General features: G+C 46.9%; 1 protein-coding gene across 3 annotated transcripts in view; it reads right to left on the bottom strand.

Moving 5' to 3' along the window:
* The window catches only part of Nav2 (neuron navigator 2), a 245947-nt gene that overhangs the window by 111550 nt on the left and 107760 nt on the right, over positions 1-26637 (bottom strand). For all 3 annotated transcript variants that reach the window (XM_028787457.1, XM_028787459.1, XM_028787456.1), the window contains exon 10: positions 7474-7596. In XM_028787457.1, the coding sequence (XP_028643290.1) occupies positions 7474-7596 (123 nt within the window). The remainder of the gene's footprint in view (positions 1-7473; positions 7597-26637) is intronic.

The raw sequence follows: 26637 nt of genomic DNA, 5'->3' as shown, positions 1-26637 counted from the left end.
TCCTCCTCCTCCTCCTCCTCCTCCTCCTCCTCCTCCTCCTCATGGAAATGATCGATTCTCAGTCTGACACCCTGGTTCCCAGTGAGGACAATGAGCAACATTACCTTCAGACGGTAAGTGTGGGAGGTTTTGGAGTCACTTGTTATACAGCATAACCTACCCTACCCTAACTGATACCAGGGCTTTCCAAGATCCCTGGATTCAGTCACATGAAGCACCTTAAGCCTCAGAGGAATTCTCCAGAGGGCTGTAAAAGGCTGGAACCCCACAGTCTGCCAAGCGTGGAGCATCGCAGCTTCTCAGGCATCGCTTCTACTGTGGGGCATGCTCTGACTGGGTTTCAGGGCCTAGGCTTTGGGTTGCTGGGGGTGAGGGATTAAGCACAGAGGAAGGTTTTCCCTTTTCTCTTGGGTCCCCATACCAGCTTCCAATGTTAGACATCTATCTATCCCACCTTTCAGTGTTCAAGTTATCTTAGTTTTGCATGTATGAGCATTTGCCTGCATGTATGTATGTGTGGAATGTTCATGTCCAGTTGGAATCCAGAAAAGGATAGTAGATTACACACAGTTGTGAACCACCATATGGTTGCTGGGAACTGAAAGTCCTCTGTAAGAGCAGCCAGCGCTCTTAACGTCTGAGTCACCTCTCCAGCTCTCATACAACTTATCTTTCAACAAGTGTTGGAAGGGCACCGCTTATGAAAAAGCGTCTTTTGGGGTCATGGCTATGCTGTTCAGCCCCCACTCAGCTGTGTGTCTGTCAGGGAGTGGAGTGCCTCACAGGGCCACCATACCTTTGTCCTTTCTTTGTTAGTGGGAACACTGCCTGAGAAGCTGCCTGAGATGCTCCTGCTCCACGCTTGGCAGACTGTGGGTTTCCAGCCTTTTACAACCCTCTGGAGAATTCCTCTGAGGCTTAAGGTGCAGATGGTTAGCTTCCTGTCATCACCTGCCCCCAGTTCAACCCAGGTGGCCTCTGCCCACAGGATCGGCCTCTTGCTTAAAAAGGAAGCCGGTGGCAGGGGCAGACTTGGGGCCCTCAAGGAAGGCCAGTGTGGTAATTATCACCCTGCTACAACGGAAACAGAGATTTGCCTCCAAGGCCCCTTTTATGGGCTTTGAAACAGGGACTTTCTCTCTCTCCCACTTTGTTCCTGGATGCACAGGAGGAGAGAGAAAGGGGGCGGAGCATGGAAGGGATGGGGGGAACCCTGGATGCACAGGAGGGGAGAGAAAGGGGGCGGGACATGAAAGGGATGGGAGGGACCTGGATGCACAGGAAGGGAGAGAAAGGGGCGGGACATGGAAGGGATGAGAGGGACCTGGATGCATAGGAGGGGAGAGAAAGGGGGCAGGACATGGAAGGGATGAGAGGGACCTGGATGCACAGGAGGGGAGAGAAAGGGGGCGGGACATGGAAGGGATGGGAGGGACCTGGATGCATAGGAGGGGAGAGAAAGGGGGCGGGACATGGAAGGGATGAGAGGAGCCGTGAGGAAGGGTGTAGACTGACTTTTGCACTGCAGCTGTGTCTGTCTATAGAGAAAGAGTATAGGCCTTATGTGCACACATAACAAAATAGTATTCTTGAACATAGTGGGCATTACTTGGCTCTCAAAATGAGAAGAAAGAACCATGAGAGGTGGAGGGTGAAGGGTGGGGAAGAGGGAGTGGGAGGAGGGGGAGGAAGAGATCCGGAGAGGGAAAGGCTTTCCGTGTTGTAGGTAGAAAGCCTCCTGCCATGGGTTGAATATGAAACTGAGCCGTGAAGGCGTCTGTGTTGAGACTTGGTGCCGCTGTGGAGAGGTGCTGCAGGCTCACCGGCCTCACTGACGGATTCACTGTGATGTGTTCACACCGAAAGTGGGCCGCTAGAGCTAGAAGCTTGCTCTTGAAAGCACAGTCTGTCCCCAGCTGCTTCCTACCAGGTGATCAGCTCTTTTCACTGTGCCCTTGGGTCACCCTCATCCTCACAGTGAGTTCCTCACTGGTCAGAGCTCAATGGCAATACTCTGTCTCAGAAAAGTAAAATAACAAAACAAAATGACCAGTGCAGGAACCATACAGTAGTTAGCCAAGACCGATAAGGGTTATGTTTTTTGGGATGACTTCAGAATCTTTGCAGATTCCAGTAGCTCTGAATTTCCTGTCACTAGAAAGATGCATCATCAGACTTCCAAAGGAACTCTTCCTCTCACCGAGGCCACTGAATGGCAGTCAGAATTCTCAGTGCCCTGACTCTGAACCTGCAAGGAGACCAAGGCCTAAGCTGGGTGGACAAATGTGCTGCTGGGAACAGAACGTGTCACACAGCCTGGCAGCAGGAGGGCTCTTGTGCTCTTGGGTAGAGTCCTGAGACTGGACTTGCAGGCTGCTCCTTAGCAGGTGGTGTAGCTACAACCTTTCACCCTGGGACAGGCCGTCAGCTACGACAGCATCCTAATTCAAGTGGTAGCAGGGGCCAGGAGCCAAGTACAAGCTGCAAAGCCTATGTGTGTCCTGTGCCTGTTTTTAAAAAGCAGTTTCAAAGCTTTACTGACACGAATACCATCTGGAGAGTGAAAAGACACCCATAATGTGAAGGGGAGTGGGGGAAACAACAATAACAAAAAGACCCTTCCCCTTTCTGCTTCAATTCCTAGCCTGATCTAAATTATACATTGAGCCCAACTCCTGCTTTATCAACACAACATGACCTGGGAGTATCAGCAAGGAAGAACGTCTATCTAATGGCCCCCAGCCTGCTGTACGCTAATCCATAAGGACTGTCAAGATCCCTGCACACAGAGGTCCTTTGCAGTGTCCAAGGAAGAGAGTCACAAATGGCAATTTTCTACTGAGCTCTGTGCTTATAAAGCAGCTGAGTTGCTAGAATACGAGAATTCCTGACATGTTCGCTCCCGACATGTTCAGGAGACACAGTGCTGCAGGCAGAAACCATTTGACTGATAGCCAGACTCTCGGCCCGGCACGTCAGGTTTCCTCCTCCTAAAGTGGTCTATATTGTGCTATTCGGGGCCTATTATGTGTACTGAGTTGCCTCCATCCTTCCTCCACAGCTGGCTGGCTCCACTTTGCTGGATGTAGTGGTCATTGGCTATCAGGCAGGGACTGGGATCCAGGGTGCAGCCCTGAGCAGTGATGGGAGTTGAAGGGGACTTGGCGTTTTGAAGTTATCATCTTTATTATCTCAGAACTTGCTGATGACATGAAGACTCTAACTGACAAAGATTCTATCTCCCAGGCCTCTGAAGACTTGTGTTCCTGTTGGTGACTTTTAATAATCTCGATGATACTCTCAGGCCATGCTGCAAATAGCCATTGGCCTGTCCGGGGTCTCAGCATCCTGTCACAGGCTGTGGACCAGCTGTGGCTACCTATGTTAGTGACATTCCTAAGCCCAGGGTATTCTGCCCTTTGTGTGCCATCTCTTCCTGGCTGAGAACTAATGGGGCTAATGTTCGATCATTCCCCATTTCCTCAGTCGCTTTCTTGTGGCCGAATACTCGTGTGAAACTGTAAGCAAGGGCTCAGATCTCTCTTTACATAAAACTTCCTGGAATTTTTTTTAGTTCTTATGCTTTTGTTTTTCTGGGTTGTAAAGGAAAGATTCTGGTGGCTTTAAATTGTTTAAAAAACACATTTTCAATCACAGGGGAAGCAGAGCCACGCCCAATTTGCATATTCGCCATCTGTGATATTTCAGAGTCACTGTCTCACACCTACACAGTTCTTAGCATAAACAATGTTTGTAAAATCATGGGTTTGATGAGCTAGCTGTAAGTTCTCCAAAGCAGCAAAATTAAAATATAAATATTATAAAGAACTAGTTATCTATCATTTATAATGATTTCCTATCCTACAGTTAGTCCCCTACTTTGTGAAACATTTGCCTAGCGTGGGGCCGGTGGAAGAGGTATTCGGAGAACATTATAAAGAAATCTACGAAGGACTGGAGAGTTATCCCAGTCAGGAAAGAGCTTTCCTTGCCAGTGTCAGGACCTGAGTTTGATCTCTGAAAGTCATGTCACATACACAGGGAGGTAGAGGCAGGAGGATCTGTGGGGCTTGCAGCTCACCAGCCTAGTGTACTTGTCAATGAGAAATTCAGTCTTAAATAAATGCAATAAAATAAAGAGATTGGATAGTTACCTCAACGGTTGTGAGTACTTGCTGTGAAATCATGAGGACTGGAGTTTGTGTCCAAACACTCATGTAACAAGCAATGTCCTTGTAAACACCTATAACCCTGGCTCCCGAGAAAGCAAAGATGCAAAGAGCTCTGGGGTTTGCCAGCCTCCTGCCTAGCTGAGAAAACTAGAGGCTCAGGCTCAGGGAGAGATCCTGCCTCAGAAACATACATAGAGAGTGCTAGAGGCAGATACCTGACATCTCTGCTGGCCTGAGGAGAGGATCAATACCTGACGTTTTTGAGTTTCCCCATGCATGTGCACACACACACACACACACACATATGTACACCGCACAAATATGCATACATGCATAAAGAAATAAAAACACAGCTATTTCCACTTAGTGGGCAGAGTAGCGTTACCACAGTCTATTCAGCATAGCTAAGAAGCTTAAAGAAATTTAGCACGGTCCACAAAGATACAAACATATCCCTGCTAGTAACCTAGAACTTATATAAAACAGGGAGACATTTGTATCATTATTCCGTCTTTTTTTTTTTTTAAATAAGCCCCTTGGGTTCTTTATTAAAACCTTGGCTAGCTATCTATTCAGTCCTTAAATGATTGTAGCAGACCACTCAGGCCTGGGGAGGACCAGAAGACACTGCTGTTCATTTGGGGCCAAAATGAGAAAAACGGCTTTCATCTTTCCAATCTTAACCCCCAAATCTCCAAGCAGCAGGATGAGGCTCAGCTGCTACCCATGATATAATTCCATTAGGCCTCCAATAAAGCATTAGGTAAATGGCTATCCCAGAGGCTTCTAGAAGCGTAGACTGACCTCAGAGGGCCTGAAAACAGGCAGACTGAGCAACTGTAACAGGACGAAGACAAGCAGAGTAATTTGACAAATTATGACATCACCAATGAGCATGTTCCAGATAGCTGACTATTTTCCGCTGGTGCTGTTCATTATACAGATCTATCGGCAGGGTTTAAGCTTTAAGAAGTGAGCTCTCAGGGCTTGAGAGACGGCTCCTAAGCATCTAAGAGCACTGGCTGCTCTTGTAGAGTACCACTGTTTGATTTCCATCATCCTCACGGCAGCTCATAACCTCCTTATAATTCCAGTTCCAGGGAATCTGATGCCCCCTCCTGGCCTCTAGAGGTACTGCATGCACATACATGCAGGTAAAACACTGGAATGTATAAAAATTAAAAATAAAAAGCACAGCTCTCAGAGGTTTCTTTCTTTCCTTTTTTCTTTCTTCCTTTCTTTCTTTCTTTCTTTCTTTCTTTCTTTCTTTCTTTCTTTCTTTCTTTCTTTCTTTAAGATTTATTTATTATATGTATGGGAGTATGTTGTTTCTGTCTTCAGACACACTAGAAGAAGGCATCAGATCCCATTACAGATGGTTGTGAGCCTCCATGTGGAGGCTGGGAATTGAACTCAGGACCTCTGGACAAGCAGTCAGCGCTCTTAGCCACTGAGCCATCTCTCCAGCCCTTCTCAGAGGTTTCTATGGTCAAGCCTTGTCCTGCCCTCCCTTACCTCCTTTCTCCCTGCCCTCCTCTTTGTGTTTTGTTTTCTTTTTTGAGACAAGGTTCTTTTACATAGCCCTGGCTGCCTAGGAACTCATTATGTAGTGTAAGCTGGTCTTGAATTTAGAGATCTGCCTGCCTTTGTTTCCCAAGTGCTGTGATGAAAGGTGTGTGCCACCACCCAGCTTGTTTTCTGTTTGTCTGAATTCGATGCTAGGAGCAAACCCTGGGACTCTCTGCATGCTGGGTAAGTTCTCGATCAGCTAAGCTATACCCTCAGCCCTTCTATCAATCCTTTTCCAAACCAATAATTTATAGACTAGCAGTCACAAAAGCTAACCAGAGGTAGACCACTGGTGAACAGCCTTTTGTTTTCCCCAGCGTAAATAACCACCCTGGATACCAGGAGACTCAAATGAGGACGTGCCATGCCGAGCTAGTAGACTCTGGGTCAGATCTCAAGGTCTTTCTTGATGACAAACTCAGCACTTCCCTAACCCAGCCTTTCTACCCTCTCCCTAGAGAATGTGAAGATTGCTCTTCCATTGTTGGGTAATATTTCAGTATTTGCTTCTTTATAAAGTTGCCCTGCTTCTCTGAAGCAAACCATAGAGCTACAGAACTCACTTAGCATTATTTTAAAGAAAAATGTATATGTATATGTGTCAGTGTGTTTGTGTGTATGTGTCAGTGTGTTTGTGTATGTGTGCATGTGTAACATATGTGTGTAAGTGCCTACAGAGGCCCAAAAGAGGTGCCAGATCCCCCAGAGACTGGGGCTATAGGGGGTATGTGAGCTGCCCAGTGTGGGTTATCACACCAAACTCCTCTGAAAGAACAGCAAGGGCTCTAACCACTGGATCATCCTTCCAGCCCCTCACCTGCTAGGAGAACAGCAGGAAAGTGACCCTATCTTACAACATGGCCTCCACAAAATCGGAGTGCAGCACCCTAAGAGTACACAGCAACTTCAAATCACTCATCTCTGAGCTCCCTGCTCCAGCTCATCTGCCCAGATGTGGAAGGAGGTCGAGTGAGCCAGAACAGTGAGATCGCTAACGAGTACCCAAACTATACACTGAAGGCCAGAAAGACAGCGCGCCAGAGATGGCAAGCCATACCGTCCTTTCATAGCTTGCTCAAGGTTCTTTGCACCTCTGACAGTGGTGGTGACAAAGGTCGACAGACCCCTTTGGATGTCAGCTCTTTACTGTGTGTCAGTTGAGTATATACCCTACGTTTCACCACTAGCTCCAGGCAGCAGGGGGTTTTGATAAAACCTACTCAGGTATGGCCTAAACTGCACTCTGCATACAGACCTTCTGGTTATCTCAAGGTACAATACCTGGAAAGCTGAGTAATGAATGAGAGAGGAAGTGAGGCAGGCCCCTGGAGCCTGCAGGCAGAGAGTCTGAGTAACAGTCAAAGCCGCAACCAAACCGCCCAGGCCTGAGCCCTTGCTATCTATCTGAAGTGTCAGCCTACAGAGAGTTGGGGATGTAGCTCGGTGGAAGAGAGCTTAAGTGATGTTCATGAGGCCTTGGGTTCCACTCTCTGCACCATCACTGAATACGTATGTACATATATGCATGCCCATAACCATATCTAAGCAAGACCCAGGAAGCAGCAGCCCTTTCCTACTTTTGTAAGTTCCAGCTTAGTGCAGGAATGACTTCAGGGCAGCCCTGCTTTTCCTTGGGCTAAAGAATATACTCATCCACTCTCCTCAGATCACGACCAGCCTATGCAGGCCACTCTCAAATGGCTTTGTCTGAATCCGAGTGCAGCATGCCTACCTGTCAGCATCTCCGAGGCCCAGGGAGGTATTTCGTTGTAGGGTCTCTCGCACCACAGCCATCCCATCAGGAAGCCGGTTCAGGCGACGAGTGTAAAGGCCGAGGCCACCATCTGTCATATACCTTTGAAAGGAGAGGATAGTAGGTGAATATGGTCTTGTCACTGTGTCTAGAAGCCCTGCATGGGTATCTTGAGCTCTTAGGGGGAAAGATTTCCCAAGGCTCTGTCACTACAGACCAAGGAAAATTTGGCTGCTGATTCGGCCTATGATCTCGCGGGGCGGGGAAAGAGCATGTGAGGCTTAATGAATGCAAACTCATGGGAATCTATGAAGCAGAAGGAACTGGTGAATAAAATCAGCTGTCAGATGTATTCCTGACATGCTTCTGAATGTCAGCAATTATGCAAGCAGGTGTTCTATCAATGTCACGTAGACAGAGCTGAGGAGGCCTTAGCACACTGTGGGTGAGACAACTACAGACCGGAGAGGGCCGGCAGGCTTTGAGGGAGGAGGCGGGAAAGATGGAAGATGAGCGGCAGCCATCACAGCTGCTTTGGTTACAGTACGAACAGTGTCCAGTTTCACCTTTGACAGCGATGTTGTCAGAGGTTTCCCACAAGACTCTGTGAATAACAATCGTTTACTCTTGGTGATGCTACAAGGCCATCTTCTGTTGGACTCAGGGTGCTTTGGGGAGGGAGAACCCTAGAGCCTTCTAAATTGATGGCTTAAAATCTACCAACCAGAGTCCCTGTGAGCATAGTCACTAGCCTGAAGTTGTTCAAGCATAAAGCATCTGTGCCTCATGCTACCCGGGTCCCTCCCGTAGCCCCCATGCAGGGCCTGGGTAGTGTTCCTCCTCATTTTCAAAGGAGAATGAGTAGCAGCGCTAAATTTAGGCAGAGCCCAGCGCTGAACTTGATGGTTCTCATCCTGCACGGGCCCCATTAGATCATTATGTTTCTGAAATAGGAAGACTTGTATTTCAAGTCCAGTAACATGGAGCTCAGAGCCGCGTAAGTCACTGTGCTCTTGACATGGCTGGCTGAGCTGAATCATGGGGGCTTTCCTACATGTGCGTTTCTGCTTATCATGTATGGTGTGGCTGTCCCACCCTGGCTGCCACCTGCTTCAGATATTTTTTGGGAGAACAGAATTGTGAGGTGCTGAGCTTTTTGGCAGAGTCAGAGAAGCCAAGAAAGGGGCAGAGAAGAAAGCCTTCCATGGAGCCATCTTGTATGAGCAGTGGCCATCACATACTAAACACACTATACACACATACACACATACACACTCACATATACATCTACACACATAGACCCTACATACCTATACACTCTACACACATACACACCTACATAAACATACTACATATAGACACAGTACATACACACACTACACACACTATATAAAAAACTATATATACATACTACATACACACATACACACATGTGAGCATGCACACACACATGCTACATATTGACTACACATACATATACTACTACATACACTACTCATATACACTACATACTAATACACACACATACTACACACACGCACATCTATACACAAAGAACCTACATAACTACACACACACATACACACACACTACACACACACACTCATATACACATCTACACACACAGACCCTACATACCTACACACACACACATACTACACACATACACACCTACATACACATACTACATATGCACACAGTACATATACACACTATACACACTATATAATATACTACATATATACAAATGTGTGAGCATGCACATACACACATTACACATTGATACACTACACATATACACACATACCACACACACACTCACACATACTACACACATAGATCTCTTTATCTAGTCAATCAAACCAAGTGTTTGCGGTGGTGTCAACAAGGCAGAACAGACTGAACTTTTTACCCAGCAGTATGATTAAAGAAAAAAAACCAACCGGTGAAAATCCACTGAATTGTACACCTTAAAATGGTGTGTCTTATAGTATATGAATTATATATTAATAAAAACTAAAATAACAATCACAGCCATTGTTAAACAATCATTTGCATAACCGCCTTTTAATGCTTTTCTCTCAGGAGATGGTGCGCTTCTTGAATGTGGGGTCTATCATTTTGTTCAAATCCGCATCCATAGTTCATTCCATCTCTACCCATATACTTCTTTTCTTGGATAAGTGAACACATGAAGGAATGAAGCACAGACTAACAAGCGCAGAGGGCTTAGCAGACACACACTGTGAGCATGCTGATCATAGGGTTTCTTCTTGCCAGCTTAAATGTTAGCAAACTCAACACCTAAGACACACAGCAAGGCAGACTGAATGTGTGCCTGTCACTGTACCTAGGATCTGTCTGTCTGTCTGTCTGTCTGTCTGTCTGTCTACCAGATGTAGCAAGTCAGGGTATAGCAGAGTGGGTGACTTGTATCCAAGTAGCAAAAGAGGAACAAACACCTCCACCAAAGGCACAATGCCTACTGAAGGCTGAACCTTTAGAAAATGCCCTTGCCAAGAGAGTAAGAGAGCTCTTCAAAGCACCACCTCATGTCCCATTAACCAGGGCAGTTAATCTTGATCTCAGCAAAGTCACCCTGCCAGTTAGATAAACACAATTTTTTTCAACTGGGGAGATCTTGTCAAAGGACAAACAAACTAATTTTAGCAGCTCTCATTCCCTGCTGGATTTTTATTGCTGGTGAAACAATACACTTGGTTGGGCAATGACATGCACCTGGGCAAGGAGATGACAACCCTCTACCCCTCACCCCTGCTGAGGGAAGAGTGGGATGTTGGGACAGACACTGTGACCAGTGACTCACATCCACCCATGCAAACACCGCATATACAATATGAAAAGAAGAATTCTAAGGTTTTATTAGTGTGTATGCATGAATATGATACGTGTATATGTGTGTATGTGTGTGTGTGTGTGTGTGTGTGTGTGTGTGTGTGTGTAAAGCACATGATGTGCAGAGGTCAGAGGACTATTCTACGGAACCTCTTCTCTCCTTTATGTAGCAAGTGCCTTTATCCACGGGGCCATTGCTGTTCCTCTGCATGTATTTCTAGTTTCTGCCTCCGCAAAGCTAACCCCACATGAGCGCCTGGCTCTCTGAAGAAGCAGTCCCTCGTATGATCTGAAACCCTGGCCAAGGCTCAGAGTTGTCAACAGACTCATGCTCTGAGGGCTTAGGAAGACATCGGGGAAGGTCATCTCCTCTTTTGCAGTTCTATCTGAGGCTCACGGGGTGAGGACATGAAATGACTTGCTCAAGGTTTCGAGCTAAGGACGCAGGTGATCCAGGGCTGAGTCCCTGAGCCCCAGCACCACACCTGCCTTCTCCTTGGGGATACAAACAATTATCACTGTTATCCAATGAGGAGCTGTGATACCTTTGAATCTGCCACATGGGTTCCTGCCTACACCAAAGGCTGCTGAACAATTCCCACATCGCCTACCTGAGTTCTGCAGTGACAGTAGTCGAGGGTCTTTGCTTCCACCTTCCAAAGCTTCCCAAGACCTCCGGAACAGGAATCTCATAATTAATACAGACAGTGTTCCCATCATCTACTCTAAGGGACCACATCCTAAGACAATGGTTATATGATCTCTTGGACACAATATAAGCACTAGGCTCTGTGCCAGCCTGGGGCTAGAGAGGTGACAGACCCAGGTTCTGCCTGCTGAGACTCACTATTATTGGGAATTAGGCAAATAGTTCTACTCTCCAAACTGAGGGGTGTAACATGAAGGTTTAAGAGGCTGGAGGCTGAGGTGGGGTACAGAAGCCACAGGTGTCAGAGTGCTGGAGAAGCTGGTCCTGCAGGTGACACTGGGGTTTGCTAATGAAAAGAAAGTCCATCCAGGCACATGGACCATAGCACAGAAGCAGGAAGGGAAAATGGAAGAGGTAAGCCAGGAGAAGGGAGGAGTTTGTTGTGACAAGAACATCACTGATAAGGGAGAAAAGTGAACTGCATGGGAGGAAACTGAGGCAAAGTGCAGGGATGTGGATGGGGCTGAGAGAGGCCGATGGAGACACAGGAAGGTGAGTACCAGGCCCCACTTCGTTTTCAAAGAGCACACTGCATTTTCCATACTGCTATCATCCCATACCCTATTTTTAACAAGACTTATTTATTTATAGTTTTAAGGTTTTTTTGTTTTGTTTTGTTTTGTTTTGTTTTGAGACAGGGTTTCTCTGTGTAGCCCTGGCTGTCCTGGAACTCACTCTGTAGACCAGGCTAGCCTCGAACTCTCAAACTCAGAAATCCGCCTGCCTCTGCCTCCCAAGTGCTGGAATTAAAGGCGTGCGCCACCACCGCCCGGCTCCAAATGCTTTTTTGGTGAGCATTTTTCTCACCAGTCTATTCTGCTACAGATTTTTCCAAAACACTAGTTCTCATGCTGGCTGAGTCATCTTGACTTTTAGGGAGTGAGCAAACTTGCAGAGTGGACCTCATATCCCTGTAGCACCAAAAACATTGCAAAGGCTATGTGCCAGCTACAAGAAACCTCTCCTTCCTTCCTTTTTTCCTTTTTTCCTTCCTTCTTTCCTTCCTTCCTTCCTTGTTCTCTCTCTTCTCTCTCTCTCTCTCTCTCTCTCTCTCATTCCCTCCCTCACTCCCTCCCTTCCTTTCTTCCTTCCTTCCTTCCTCCCTCCCTCCCTCCCTCCCTTCCTTCCTTCCTTCCTTTCTTAGTTTCTTCCCTCCCTTTGGTTTTGTTGTTGTTTTGTTTTTTTGAGACAGGATAACTCTGTGTAGCTATGACTGTCTTGGAACACACTTTGTAGATCAGGCTGGCCTCAAACTCGCACTGGCTAAGGAAAAGGCTTTGGAACCCCACAGCATCTATTGGAACAAACACACTAGACAGAGTCCAAAGCTGGGTAAACAGATCCTTTCCCTTCCTTAAGTGCAGTGAGCTAATACCACAGAGCCAAGTAAAACTGGCTGGCTGACCTTTGGAGAAGGGGCATGTCCTTGTACCTTCCAAATTCATAGTTCAATTCTAGACCACCTCAGCTCAGCGTCCTTCATCTGGAAAGAAGTCACCTCACCATTGTGGAGAGCTGGAGGTGGGGATGGGGAAGGAACCAGACAGGTAAGGAGAGCACTCTAGTGCCCTGAGAGCAGAGCATGTGGTTAAAAGAAAATAGCTCTCTGCTGCAAGAAATGAAAGCGGGATCAGGAGGAGGGAAAGCACATCAGGCTGGGCAATTACTTTTCTTCAAAGACAGCCTGTCTGCAAACTTTTGGACACGGCTTTAGTTTAGAAGTGAACATAGGCAAATGGGCATAGGTGAGATCCCTTGCCAATATCAACATAAATACAACAGCATGTATATCAACAGTTACGGTGTTGCATAAAGCCAGGAGCAGGAGGTGAGCTGATAGACAGCCCTGAGCCCCCACATTTTAGCAGCCAAACAACATGTGCTTTCAAGGCACTCTGCAGGGTTACAGCCCAGTGTGACATTGATTCTCTGAGTTTATTAGGATGTAAATTGAGTTTCTGGACAAACCTGTAAAAGGATCCTTTTAGCTTAGGGCCTCTTAGAAGTTAGATGGATAAACCTCCCTCTGGGTCACCGAGGGACAAGCTGAATGCCAGCCTAGCAGAGCAGCCTAATCCCTTTGAAGGCGCCGGTCTTTACCAAAGGTCTTTACAAAGGCGGGTGGGCAGCTGCTGTGTCTGATTTAAGATGATGCATATGAAATGCAAAAATGAGATCGCAAAAAACCGGGGCCAATTTTTCTGTGCTGATATTAAAATGGCGTCACTCAAATTTAAGCAAATACCTAGCATTTGGCTCTCAGAACCCTTCTGCCCTGGAGTGTTAGTGTGCGGCTCACTGACTAGCATGGCAGACATCGCTCACCAGATGCTGTACTCCTCTCAGTGCCTCTGTCCTCCTCACAGCATATTCATACTTATTTTCAAGGAAATAAAAGTTGTCCCAGTTAAAGATACTAATGCATCACTTCCTGTTGATGAGTCCCTAGACTGACATAAAACAAAACAAAACCAACAGCAGTTTCTGGAGAAAATACAAAGCCAGAGAGCCTTGCTCATGTTTCTCTGTGGTGACAGGACTAGAATTACAAATGCACCCAACTGGGTAATACGCCCCACTCACACCCGTGTTTACACGTGGGCAGGGGCAGGTAGGCAAGCTCCCAGTTTTCATTCTATGCCTTTATAGGCAATCCTTCAATACACATTCACACTCTCCTCAGCCATTTGCTGAAACCCTCCCAACACCTCCTGGGGCTGAGGGACATAGGACACATTTCCTACCTTTTTGCTGTCCCTCGGGCTGCTAGCTCCTCGGGACCTCACCAGGTTTCCAACATGTCTCTTTCCAGGAGGATGCAGGAGTTCTACTTACATCCCTAGCTTCCTCCTCCCTTATTTTGCCCAGCCCTGGACCAGCCAGCCACCTGTGGCCACACTAAGCCACCTCAGCTCTGAGCTTAGGGCACACAGCCCTAGCAAACGGACCTTGAAGGCTGTGAACTGTTCTGCCGGGGAGGCACTCAGCTCAAAGGACACTAGCTTCTTCCTTGGCTCTTCTGAAATTCACATCCACCTCAGTCCTGGCTTGGATGAAAGGTTCTCTGGATGTAGAGAGGCAGGCAGGCAGGCAGGCAGGCAGGCGGCCACAGTACAAGTGAACCCAGGAGGTCTGCAGCCTACTCTGGTTGGCCCTTGTCAACAGAGCCTGGCCCTCCAGGGAGCATTCGAAAGAGGTTGCCAAGCCTCAGCAGGTCGCAGGAGCAGAGAGAGTGGCAGGGGAGAAAGGCAGGCTGAAGTGGAGGAGCAATCACAGAGGCTCCCGACCCCCAAACGGGTGTCACAGAATTAAGTCATTTCTATCGGTAAAACCAGGTACAGAAGAGAGCACTCTGTAGGTAAGCACAAGGCATAATTGGGATGTGGGAGTTGCAACAAATTCAACTCCTTACAAGCTAGCAGGCTCAGCACCCTCTGGCAGTTGCCCAGGTGGTTCAAGTCGGACCTTACACTTCAGCTAGCTCCCCTGCAGACTCAAACAACAAAAGCAGTGATTTCTGCCCAGCAGGGAGTGGGTGGGGGTGGGCAGGGTGGGGGGGTGGGGGGGTAGGGGAGGTACGGAACCACAGACATAGAAACATAGTCCCTCTACTACTAACTTCTTGGCATGCCTTTATTGCTTGAATATTTCTAGACTGGGGTCTCACTCTTTAGCCCAGGCTGGTCCCACACTTGAGATCCTCCTGCCTTCCCCTCCTGGGTTCTAGGTTATGGCTGTACACCACCACAGGAGGATTCGTACCCTATGTATTCTTATGGCTTTGGGGTGGGGGTGGGGCAGGTATTTTATGGCATATGCAATATTTCAGTAACACTACGCAAAAATCTTTTTAAGTATAAGAGTGCTCTATTTGCATGTATGCCTGCATGCCACAAGAGGGCATCAGATCCCATTACAGAAGGCTGTGAGCCACTATGTGGTTGCTGGGAATTGAACTCAGGACTTCTGGAAGAGCAGTCAGAACTCTTAACCGCTGAGCCATCTCTCTGGGCCTACACATAAAATCTTCAAAACAAATTTAACCAAGAGTGTTTTCAAGGCCACTACCTAAAGTGGAGACTCTTGAAGTCAGATCTCTTTGAATCCCAGTAGAAGCCAAGGCCCAGTTTTTACACATTTGCAATCAGTGGCATTGGCTCTCAGGCCTTCAGGCTTCATGCCAAAAGGGGTCTAGCAGGACTGGCTGTCGAGGGGCTGTGCTCTCCCTTCAGCTGGGCAGTGGCTTCCCCACTGTAAGACACTCCTTTGTTTGTAGCAGGTAGGGTGGGAGGTGGGGGTGGGGTGGGAGGTGGGGTTAGCAGGTAGAGTGGGGTGGGATTCAGCAGTGGTACCTGGCCCCACCCAAGTGACTCTGCCTCATCTTTGCACTGTCATCTTTGCACTGTCATACCCTTACCACGCTCCTGGCAGAGTGATGGACCAAGAGGGGAGGTGTCTGCACAGTTGTAAAATGTGAAGCCCTGGTCTGTGCATCGTCTGCAAAATGCAGTGGGATGCTCCTTATTTATTTACTTATTTACTATGTATTTATTTATTTATAGACAGGGTTTCTCTGTGTAGCCCTGGCTGTCCTGGAACTCACTCTGTAGACCAGGCTGGCCTCCAACTCAGAGATCCAACAGATTCTGCCTCCTAAGTGCTGGGATTAAAGGCGTGCGCCACAACCAACCACTCCCCGGCAAGAGATGCTCTATATTTTAATAAATGCTAATTTCCAGAGGAGTCCAGTTTAGCTTACCCAAGGATCTGCCCGTGTAGATAGATGTGTGATAAGAATTCTAATTGGGGGGCGGCTGTAGAAGACACGGCTCAGTCGATAGATCTTCTATTATACAAGCATCAGGACCTGAGTTAAGATCCTCAGCACTTGTATAAAAGCAGGGGGTAGGAGAGTGGACTCTATAAACCAGTATGGGGGTGGCAGGTGGAGTAAGGCGGATCCCTGGATCTCATTTGCCCACCAGCCTAAGTGCATCAGCAAGTTCCAGGTCCAGTGAGAGACCTTGTCTTAAAACTTGAAGTGGCCATGGGTGTTGGTGGATGCCTTTAATCCAAACACAGGGGAGGCAAATGGAGCTCTGTGCACTGTAGGCTAGCTTGATTTAGATTGAAAGCTCCAGGCCACTCAGGGCTACACAGTGAGATCCTGTGTCTTAGGATTTCTATTGCTGTGATAAAATATCATGACCAAAAGTAAATTGGGGAGGAAAGGGTTTATTCTGGCTTACCCTTCCACATTGCTGCTTATCACTGAAGAAAACCAGGACAGGAACTCAAACAGGGCAGGAACATGGAGCTCTGACCTGATGCAGAGGCCGTGGAGGGGTGCTCACTGGCCTGCTTCGCTGGCTTGCTCAGCCTGCCTTCTTACAGAACCCAGAACCACCTACCCAGGCATGGCACCACCACAATGGACAGGGCCCTTCCTCATCAGTCACCAAGTAAGCAAATGTCTTACATCTGGCTTCTTACTGTGACATCTTCTCAACCATGGTTCCCTCCTTTCAGATAACTCTAGTTTGTCAAATTGATGTAAGAAGACTAGCCAGCACACCCTAGCTCATTAGAAGAAATGTGGATACGAGCAAAGGAATATGCCTAGTGTCAACCTCTGGCTCTATACACATGTGCACACATCCACAAGCACAAACATAGATATAAACACACATGTACACACAAGAGCAGTTATAAATGCCATACACAATACAAAGAAAATAATCTGAAGTTTCTTTCTTCTTCTTCTTCTTCTTCTTCTTCTTCTTCTTCTTCTCCTTCTCCTTCTCCTTCTCCTTCTCCTTCTCCTTCTCCTTCTCCTTCTCCTTCTCCTTCTCCTTCTCCTTCTCCTCCTTCTCCTTCCTCTTCTTCTTCTTCATTTTGTATGTGTGTGTGTGTATGTGTGTGTAGGCCAGAAGACAACTTTGTAAAGTTGGTCCTCTCATTTTACCCTTAAAAAAATAATCCTTTTGTGTGTGGCTGCTTTGTATTCATGACTACGTGAGCATCACATGTATGCCTGGTATCTCAGGGCCAGGAGAGAGCACTGGATCGTCTGGAAGTAGAGTTAGAGATGGTCGTGACTTGCCATATGGGGGCTGGAAATGGAACCTGGGCCCTCTGCTAGAGGAATGTGTGCTCTCAACTAGTGAGCCATCACCCTAGCTCCTCTCCTTACACCCATGGGTTTAGGGATTAAACTCATGCTTACATGACAAGCCATTTATCTGGGCCAAGAATTTTAATTTTTGAAAGCTATAAGTATGCTATTGAAATGCATCCTTGGGTGGACAGAGAGTCAAGAAGTATAACCACTGTCCTTAGCACCTCCTATCTAAATAAATGGGCATGTGTAAAATTTTCATCGTGATCCACAAGAACTCTTGTTTAAAATGGGAACTACTGCTCATCCTTCTGAGGAAACACTGCCAGCTTTGGAAAATGGACAGGCAACCCCCCATTCCCATCCCCCTCCCCCCGTATCTGGGATTTTGTCTTGACTGAATTCTCTTTATTGTGGTTCAACTGTTAGTGTGGATTGCAGCAAATATTTCTAGCACCAGCAGGAAGCTTTCTGTTCACCCTGTGAAAGATGAGACGCATCCTAGTACACAGGAGACTGCTCTCTAGACAAAGCCCCTTTAAGCTCTTTCTTGGCATGAAACATGCTGAACAGAGATACCCAGGAAGTCTCGAAACTCAGATTCGCTTAAATCACCAGGGATTCAGAGAAAAATACACTTTCCAGAGCCATGGCTTCTTGGCTGTAGGCTGTCCTTAGCAGAGTTCAAATTAAATTTTATTTTATTTTAAAGTACCTTGATTTTCAGAGCATTTTAAAGTTTGTAAGAAAGTTGTACAATAATCATTGAGTTTTTTAGCCCCTTCCTCCCTTCAAAGTATATCTATGTTAATGTTTTATGCTAATGTGGCACATGGTTGCCACTGACAAGCCCATTTCATTGACAGATAACTGATGTCTATCTTCATGTGAGCTCTTCTGTGTTTATAGCTCTGCAAAAGTCACGTGTACAGGGGCTGGAAGGATGGCTCAGTTGTTAAGAGCACTAACTGCTCTTCTAGAGGTCCAGGTTCAATTTCTAGCACCTATATGGGTTCCAGGGGACCCAGTACCTTCTTGTGGCCTCTGTAAGCATTAGGCTCAGACACATATACAGACAAAACATCTATACACACAAATTAAATTTAACGAATAAGAAAACAATCACATATCCTCTAGACTAATATCATAGAAAATAATCTAACACTCTAAAAAACAAAAAAACAAAAATCCCCGGGTCTCCTCCTGGCCACTGTTTCCACATACATGCAATTAAAACAAGCACGTTGGCAACTCTGCCCCAGGAAGAACCTATCAGGAATGCCACCTTAAATCCAGAAATCGTCAATATGAGCCTCAGTTTCCCTAAGAATTAGTCACATGATGACAAGAGTGTCATGACAATTTAAAACATAAATCTTCAGTAACTGGTCCTGGCCTCCTCTGTGGAGAGAGAGAGGCAATTTCATCCATATTAATAGGAGCTAGGCTGAAGCTGATCCAGCTGTGCCCTCAGCCTCAGGTCAGGTCAGGCAGAAATTGTTTCAGAATCTCAAGTCCCTTCTGAAATATCAGTTAACTAGTGGTCTAGACTGAGAGATCTCCTGGCCCTGGAACAGTCCATCTGGTGGAGACCCATGTGTCTGGTGAGGTGATGGCTGTCAGCCACGATGACCTCAGAGCACAGCAGACAACATGTGGCAGCCACAGGAGTATCACAGTCTGCACTGTCAGAAGAATCCTTCCTGAGCTGGTGAAATGGGTCAGTGGGTAAAGCCTGAGAGGACTTGAGTTCTGGCCCCACGGATCCACACAAAAGCTGGACTTCAAAGGGTGAGCATCTGGAACCACATTGTGGGAAGTAGAAGGTAGAGACAGGAGATGCTCCAGATGCTCATGGACTAGCTAGCTAGCTGAGTAGCACAGCAACCAAGGGTCTCAGACCAGGTAGAAAAGTAAGCACACCCAAAGGCTGTCCTCTGTCTTCTAATGCACACACATTCCTGTCCACACCAAGTTCTCCCCACAAGCATATCCAACACACTAAGATATGTTGGCTAAGCTTCTGGGATGGCTATAGCTGTCGTCCCAAAGTCTCTGATCTGCTCCTCAACTAAAGTGTCATGTGACACAAGTTCTTTTTACACTACAGCCAGAAATACGTATGCTGGTTTTGAGAATTCTATGTTCTCTCTAGAAGATGACTAGAGCCTTTGAGAGTGGAGATCAGACACCTAGTGCTTCCTGCTCTTCTGGCTTCAGCAGACAGACCAGGGGAAATGCCTTTGCCTGTTTGACACCAGGAAGCAAGTGTCTGGCACCGTGCTTGAGGTTCACACAAGTTTCACCTAGTCTTTATCAAAACTACAAAGAGAAATGCTGAGGTATCCTGAGAACACGCAGTGAGGAGGACTGGCTGGTAACAGATACGTCTCCTCTGCAGGCTGAGTCACCAGGTAAAAGCTGGCAGTTCCTGGGAGAGGGGAGGGCTGCAGAAAGGGCTAACTACAGGAGGGCTATATGAAGGTATTTGTTCTGGAGGTGGCTCATGTTTAAGGCTATGGCATTCTTTTCAACAAAAACTTCAGGCAGCTGCTGTTGTGGGGTAGGTGCTAGCCTGCATGCTGGGGACACAGGAATCCAGAATCCAGGTCCTTGACTTCACAACTGCTTGCATGGTGGGGGGGGGGGAAAGGGGAGTGCTCAACAAGGGTAAACACAGAGGTAAGTACCAGAGAGGGCTTCTTAGAAGGGGGCCCCTCAAGAGACAACTTGGAAGTACTGGCAGGGAGCCTTGGGTTGAAGAAGTTAGTAGCATATGCACACAGGTACGCGCACACACACACACACACACGCACGTGCACACACACACATATACACACTCATTGACACATACAATAATAAAATGTTATAAGCACATATTACAAACAGTCTGCAAAGATAGCTCAGCAGTTAAGAACACTGCTTTTGCAAAGGATCTGGGTCTCTTCCCAGCACCACATAAGCTGTACAGCATTCACAGTACTCGGGAGGATGTCCCCTTTATCAGGATGACTGGCACAGGTCTGTCCTCAGGAGGGACAGACGTGATACAGACTTGTAAGTGGACATGTTTCTTCCTATACAGCAAGGTAGCTGCTGGAGCCATGGGGGTGGAAGGGTAAATAAAGCTAGGAGTTATTCAGAAGTCAGGTGACGGAGCACACAGACAAACTAGCCAGCAGCAGAGGAGAGGACCAACAGCAGACGGGTACTGTGCTGAGCAGGCCGAGGGAAAGTACAATCTGGGAGAGGAAATGGGGCTAATACTGGGGGCCTCCAGAACACATAATGTGCCTTAAATAAACAGGCCAGGAGCCGTAGTCATAACAGCCGTGACACGCAGGCTAAGGGATGGGGTCGCTGATTGGTTTTCTTGCCACTCTTTAACTTGCTCCAATGCAATGCTTTCACAAACAGGATGAGCTGACGGTACCGTTTAAACATGGCTGGGGGGAAAGCCGAATTCTGTAAGCCACACAGTTAGAAAGTACGTTTGATTCTGTAACCTTTAACAGCTTCTCAGCCCCTGCATCCACTATACGCAAGAAGTATAATGGCTGTTTTGTGGGTACTAAGCTTACAGTGGGTCTCAGTAGCCACAGTCCATTGCTCCTCTGAACCCGTTATCCTGGGGCTTGGGATCCTACTCAGATTGCCACGTAAGTGGGCACACTCCCTTATACCTGTAATCTTAGCACCAGGGAGGAAGAAACCTGAGGATGAGAAGCCCAAGGTCACTCTCAGCTACATGGTGAGTGTCTGTACAGTTAGGGGATGCATAAAACCCTGTCTCAAAACGAATACACAAAACCTCCAATCCCCTCATAGTCAGATCGGTTGCCAGAGCAGGAAAGAGGCCCGCCTGATTTTGTGTTTATTTTAACAGGCCTGGGTTAAATTTTTTCCTAGAAGAATCACCTTTGGGGTCGCTCTGAACACCCAGTCTGGCCTGACCTATGGAGTCCTGTCTTTCCAGGAGACTTCTCCCAGAAAGCAACACCCAGTTCTCATCCCTTGATTGTGGAACCACAGTGACTCCTGGGTGAACCAGGGCACACTGAATCCTCAGCTAAAAGATCTTCCTTTGAAGGAATCCTCCTGCAGTGTCTTAGATATACAGCATTCCCGGGTTGGAAACACGCCAGACAGGAAGTTCTATGTTTCTGTTCTCTGCAAACAGCCCCACCCACAACCTAACGGCTCTGATTGGCAGCACATTCTTCTGCACTTTCACTGCAGGTCGTCTTAGTGCTTTAGGCAGTAGGAATGTAAGTCTAAATTCCATCTGTGGTCAGAGCTTAGTTCTTCGGAACCTTCTGTTCACTGAATGCTTTCTACACCGCACATATCTACTTTCTATAAGTGGAGATACTATGCTCCAGGCTTGGAGCTCTGTGCCTTCATTCACCTTCCAAAGAGACCCCAGCCTTGCTTTAAACTCCTTATGACCTGGCCCCAAGAACACAACAAACCCTTGACACTATCCAGCCAGCAAACACTCAACTACTTCCCTTACTACTCATCATTCTGCTATCAATCCAAGGAATGGCAGGCTTTGGAGAGTGTTGGCGTTAGACACATCCAGCAGGGGGCAGCACCAGAAGAGACAAGGCTGGGGTCTCAATGGCTGAGTGCTCAGGCCTGTAACCCTTTGCAGGTGTGTGATATGGGACAAAACACTTCTCAGTTTTCAGGTCTCTGAAATTATGGGAATAATGACACAGCGACAGTGCTAGACAGTGTCTTGTCCTCCCAGGGCCTGCGGTGCTGGCTATTCCTCAGGAATCATTCATGCTCTTAAAGAAAACTGACTATTCCTCCCCGAGAGGTTATCCACTGTCCATAGCTCATCAGCTAGTGGTAAGGGCTCATGAGCTGGAGTGTTCACTAGCTTAATCTTGTGCGGGACTTATGCAGGGAAACCACAGTTGATGTGAGTTCATGCATGCAGCTAGCTGTGGTGTCAACTCTAGAATGCGCTGGTTTGCCTGGGGTCCCTTGAACCTCTGTCTCTTAAAATCTTTCCACCTTCTCTTCTGTGATGGCTCCTGAACCTTGGGGAGGGGGTGTGATATAGACATCCTATTTATGTCTGAGCACTCCACAGATATTTATCCTCTGCACTTTGATCAGGTGAATAACACCTATTCTTAAAGTTCTTAGCAGTCCAGTGCTCTGAGCCCCACCCTTCTGAATGTCCCCAGCTAGCTCCTCACTCCCCATGGCTTCACATTCTTTCTACCACATTCTGCCTTCCAATCTTCCTCTTCAAGTGAGAAGCCACACCAGCAAAGACCTGGGAGCACACATATTGAGTCTAGTCTCAGAATATTTGGTTCTAGATACTGCTACCCATGTGAGCCAGCTAAACACCTCCCTGAGCCTCAGGCTTCACAAAGATAAATAGGGAGCTGGGCAGTGACCGCACACACATTTAATCCCAGCACTTGGTAGACAGAGGCAGGAGGATCTCTGTGAGTTGGAAGCCAGCCTGTTTTACAGAGTGAATTCTAGGATAATCAGGGCTACACAGAGAAACCCTGTCTCGAAAAACAAACAAAAACAAACAAAGGTAAATAGAGAATGAAATCGGCCTCCGTCTCAAGGAACTGTTTGGTCTGTTGAAGAAGAAGTGAGACAATTCCTGTACATACCTAGAATATCATAGAGATCATCCAAACTGTGGATCAAATAGGCACACGTGTGGGCATGGTGGATGGATTCTACAGCCTCCCACCTCCCCACAGAACCAACACCTCATCTATTTTTCTGACTACTTGAGTTGATGTCACCCTATAAACTTGCCTGCTCAAATATATGGAATCGCAAAAGAAATGACCAGTCGATTACAGACCCAGCTCTGGCAGGAGACCCATACTCCAACATGCAGCAAAGATAACCACAAACCCCTGCTTCCCCTTCCCCAAACCAAGAAAGAGATGTGGCTATGATTTATAGCTAGAAGGACCTCTCCTTAGACAGGGCGTATCATTTCATATTTGAGTCTCAGAAAGTGTCAGCCACCAGGAGTCCAAGCCAGAGGATCTGTTGGCCACCAGCTCAGGAGTTAGATGAAGAAACAAAGTCACTGCTTCTCATGAGCAACTGTGTCTCATGATTCAGGGATGATGGGGGCCTGGAAAAGGATACAATGCTTCCTCTGACGTACACATACTTTCAACTCTGGTCCCACTTCCTACAAGATGCTCTAGCTTTGAGCTCCTGCCATGTTGTTCTCTGTCTCTAGGGCACAGGTGAGCCATTTCCTGTCTCAGACAACTTATTTTCTTAATCCCACACAAGGGCTGTGACAGACTGAGAGGATGAATTGTATGTGTCAACTTGGCTAGGCTGTGAGTCCTAGGTGTTCAGACAAACCCTATTCTAGATGTTGTGCTGAAGTTCTCTCTTCAATGAGACTCACATTTAACTCAGCAGATGCTGGATACTCGTTATGGGTTATGATTCAATATAAGCATCTGTAGAAACAGATTCTGAGGAGGGAATCATGTCTGTGGATGACCCTACAATGTATGTCCCGGACCTCCTCGGAGGCTTTGGATTTGCATGTCTCCAGCACAGCATGGTTAATTCCCTAAAATTAACTGACATCTTTCAGTCCCTGATGGTTCTGTCTGGTCCTTGGTGCTCAGAAGCAGCATGGCCTCATCCTTGAGAATATCCTAAGAAGGATAAAGGACTCAGACACACGGAAAACAGGGGCTTAGAAAAATGAAGCAGTTTCCTTAAGCAGTGGCTGGCTGGTTCTCTGACTCCCACTGGAGAGTATCTATTGCACAGCAGTGATGGGAGGTTGTTCACGATGAAACTTCAGCTTCTTATCTTGATCGGGGCCTCGGCACAGGCACAGGCAGCCTCCAGTTTGAGTCTTTCAGCATGGGATTACTGTCTCAGGGCCAAGACTCTCCCAACTCCATCCAGATGCTTTTCTTCATATTCATCTCTACTACAATCTGGTATTCTCCAACCTTGCCACCATAAATCTGTCAAGGCCATTCTAGCTGCTGGCCAGGCAAAAGCAACTAGGAAGGGATTTGCAACGCCAGTAGATCACGGTCAAGATAAGAGCCAACATGGGATGGATTTTCCAGAGGTAAGTGGCACAAAGGTGTCACAGGAAACGCAGGGGAGCTGTGGCCCCATCTGCTGCCTCGGTTCTCTTTTCAACATGTGTTCATTGACAAATCGTGGGGCAGAGAAAGGATGGCTTGGCATTTCTCTCCAGCACAGAGTGGAAGATACAGGAGGGCACCAAGGACACAGTGCAACACTATGTCACAAGAGGAAAGAAACAGCAAAAGGAAAGGCCAACTTTTCATGTCTTTGGGGGGTTTAAAATGTTTCCATGTGTTTAAGAACAGTATCATATGAAATCTGAATTTTGGAGTTGGAGTTAGCACATAGAAGGGCAAAGTAAACATTAGCCCTTAAACGTTAGTTTTTGACAATGCATCTAATGCTACAGGGTGGGATATATTCCCTGCATGTAGAAATGCCCCTTCCAAGTGTTGAGTTTATGGACCACAGGTTTACACTAAAGAGTAGCTTCAACGATCCGATTTTAGTACAAAAAGAATTATCAAGGGCTGGTGAGATGGCTCAGTGGTTAAGAGCACTGACTGCTCTTCCAGAGGTCATGAGTTCAAATCCCAGCAACCACATGGTGGCTCACAACCATCTGTAATGATATCTGATGCCCTCTTGTGGGGTGTCTGAAGACAGCTACAGTGTACTTACATATAATAAAAAAAAAATTACAAAACAAAAAACAAAAAAAAAAATGGGCTAGAGAGATGGCTCAGTGGTTAAGAGCACTGACTGCTCTTCCAGAGGTCCTGAGTTCAATTCTCAGCAACCACATGGTGGCTCATAACCATCTGTAATGGGATCCGATGCCCTCTTCTGGTGTGTCTGAAGAGAGCGACAGTGTACTCACATATATAGAATAAATAAAGAAATCTTTAAAAAAAAAAAAAAGAATTATCAAATGATCCATCCTAGAAAACAAATCCACACCCCAGAGGTACAGCTAAAGGCTGGGACTGAGATATTTGCTAAATATATGCCAACTGAAGCCTATTAAATGGCTGAGTATCTGGAGTGCTGATGAATAGACCCTATACGGAATTCCCCTATGGTAAATACCTGAAGGCTAGCCTAGTGATGTCAGACGTGGATGAGCACTTGTTGAGACTCTTAACCCACATGGAATGTGGAGATGGGAAGGGAATATTCTCTTGTAAGACAGCTGACAGGGCAGAGCATGGGTGGGGAAAGGAAGGAGAGCCTCGAGAGGTGTTGATCAGTCACCATGAGCTTCTCTGACACAGCACAGTGGGTTGTCAGTGGAGCAGTTAATGCTCATATTTAACCAATATGTTGATAGGTTCCCACCTCAGCCCTGACTCATTCTTAGGAGAGGCTCCACTAGTTCCTATCATCTGAGGTCTGAGAATGAGCTGGAGAGAGGAGATGGAGTCTTTGAGAACTTCTATGAGCCAGGCTGAGCTAGGCTGTATGCATGCATTCAACGTCTTTGGGTCTTGGTACCTTATCTCCACGGCCTCAGAGAGTTAGAAGAATATACAGGCTCCAGGAACTCTGCCACCTTCTGCCTGTGTCATTTTGCCCCACTGTCACTGCTACTCAAACCAACACTATCCTCAGATGAGGGTCACTGGTTTCCTATAGAATCAAGAGACCACAAAGGCCCTGCACTGTTTCCAGACTTCTCCTAAAGGTCCCATACATTGACTCTCCATGCTAACAGGAACTATTGACACCCTTAACACCAAGACAGTCTTCTTCACTGTATCCTAGCATAATGTGAATGCCTGTGAAGCCAGGGTGTGCCTAAGGTCCCTGGATTATTACTAGGTTTAAAAGAATTCCTTGCTCCTTTAGTGTGAAGGTGTGAGCAAGAAGCTGCACAAGCAATTGGAAGCAAGGGGCTCACTATAGAGGCAGGAGAGCAGGCCAAGAACGAGCCCAGGGAAGCCTTGCCTAAGACCTTGTAAAATTAAAGGAACTCAGTTGTCTAAGAGGATGGCTGGAGAACCTACTCCAGACCCAGTCCCTCCACTGAAGGAGGGACAGATGACACTAAGGAGATGTGTGTTGTGTGAAGATGTACAGAGAACTGCACGCAATGGAACAGCGTGAGCAGACAACCAAAAAGCTCACACAATGTGACATGAAGCCCCATTCTCTCTGTAGCAGGGACACTGGAGCTACTGAGCCCACCCTTGTTCCTCTTGTAGAAGTATGACATTTCCTAATAAACCCCCTTCTGTTTCTGTTGCAACTGTTGTGATGAATGTAGAACTCCTAGCAAGTACCCAAATCCTAATGTTGCTATGACATAATAAATATACTGCGGTCTCTGCCCTTCATCGTCAGCAAGAGCCTTGAACTCTCAGAATGTCCTGAGTGATGGGGT

Source organism: Grammomys surdaster, unplaced genomic scaffold (assembly GCF_004785775.1).
Source record: "Grammomys surdaster isolate TR1022 unplaced genomic scaffold, NIH_TR_1.0 125635, whole genome shotgun sequence".
Classification (NCBI taxonomy): Eukaryota; Metazoa; Chordata; class Mammalia; order Rodentia; family Muridae; genus Grammomys; species Grammomys surdaster.
This window is presented reverse-complemented; position numbering and strand designations above follow the sequence as displayed.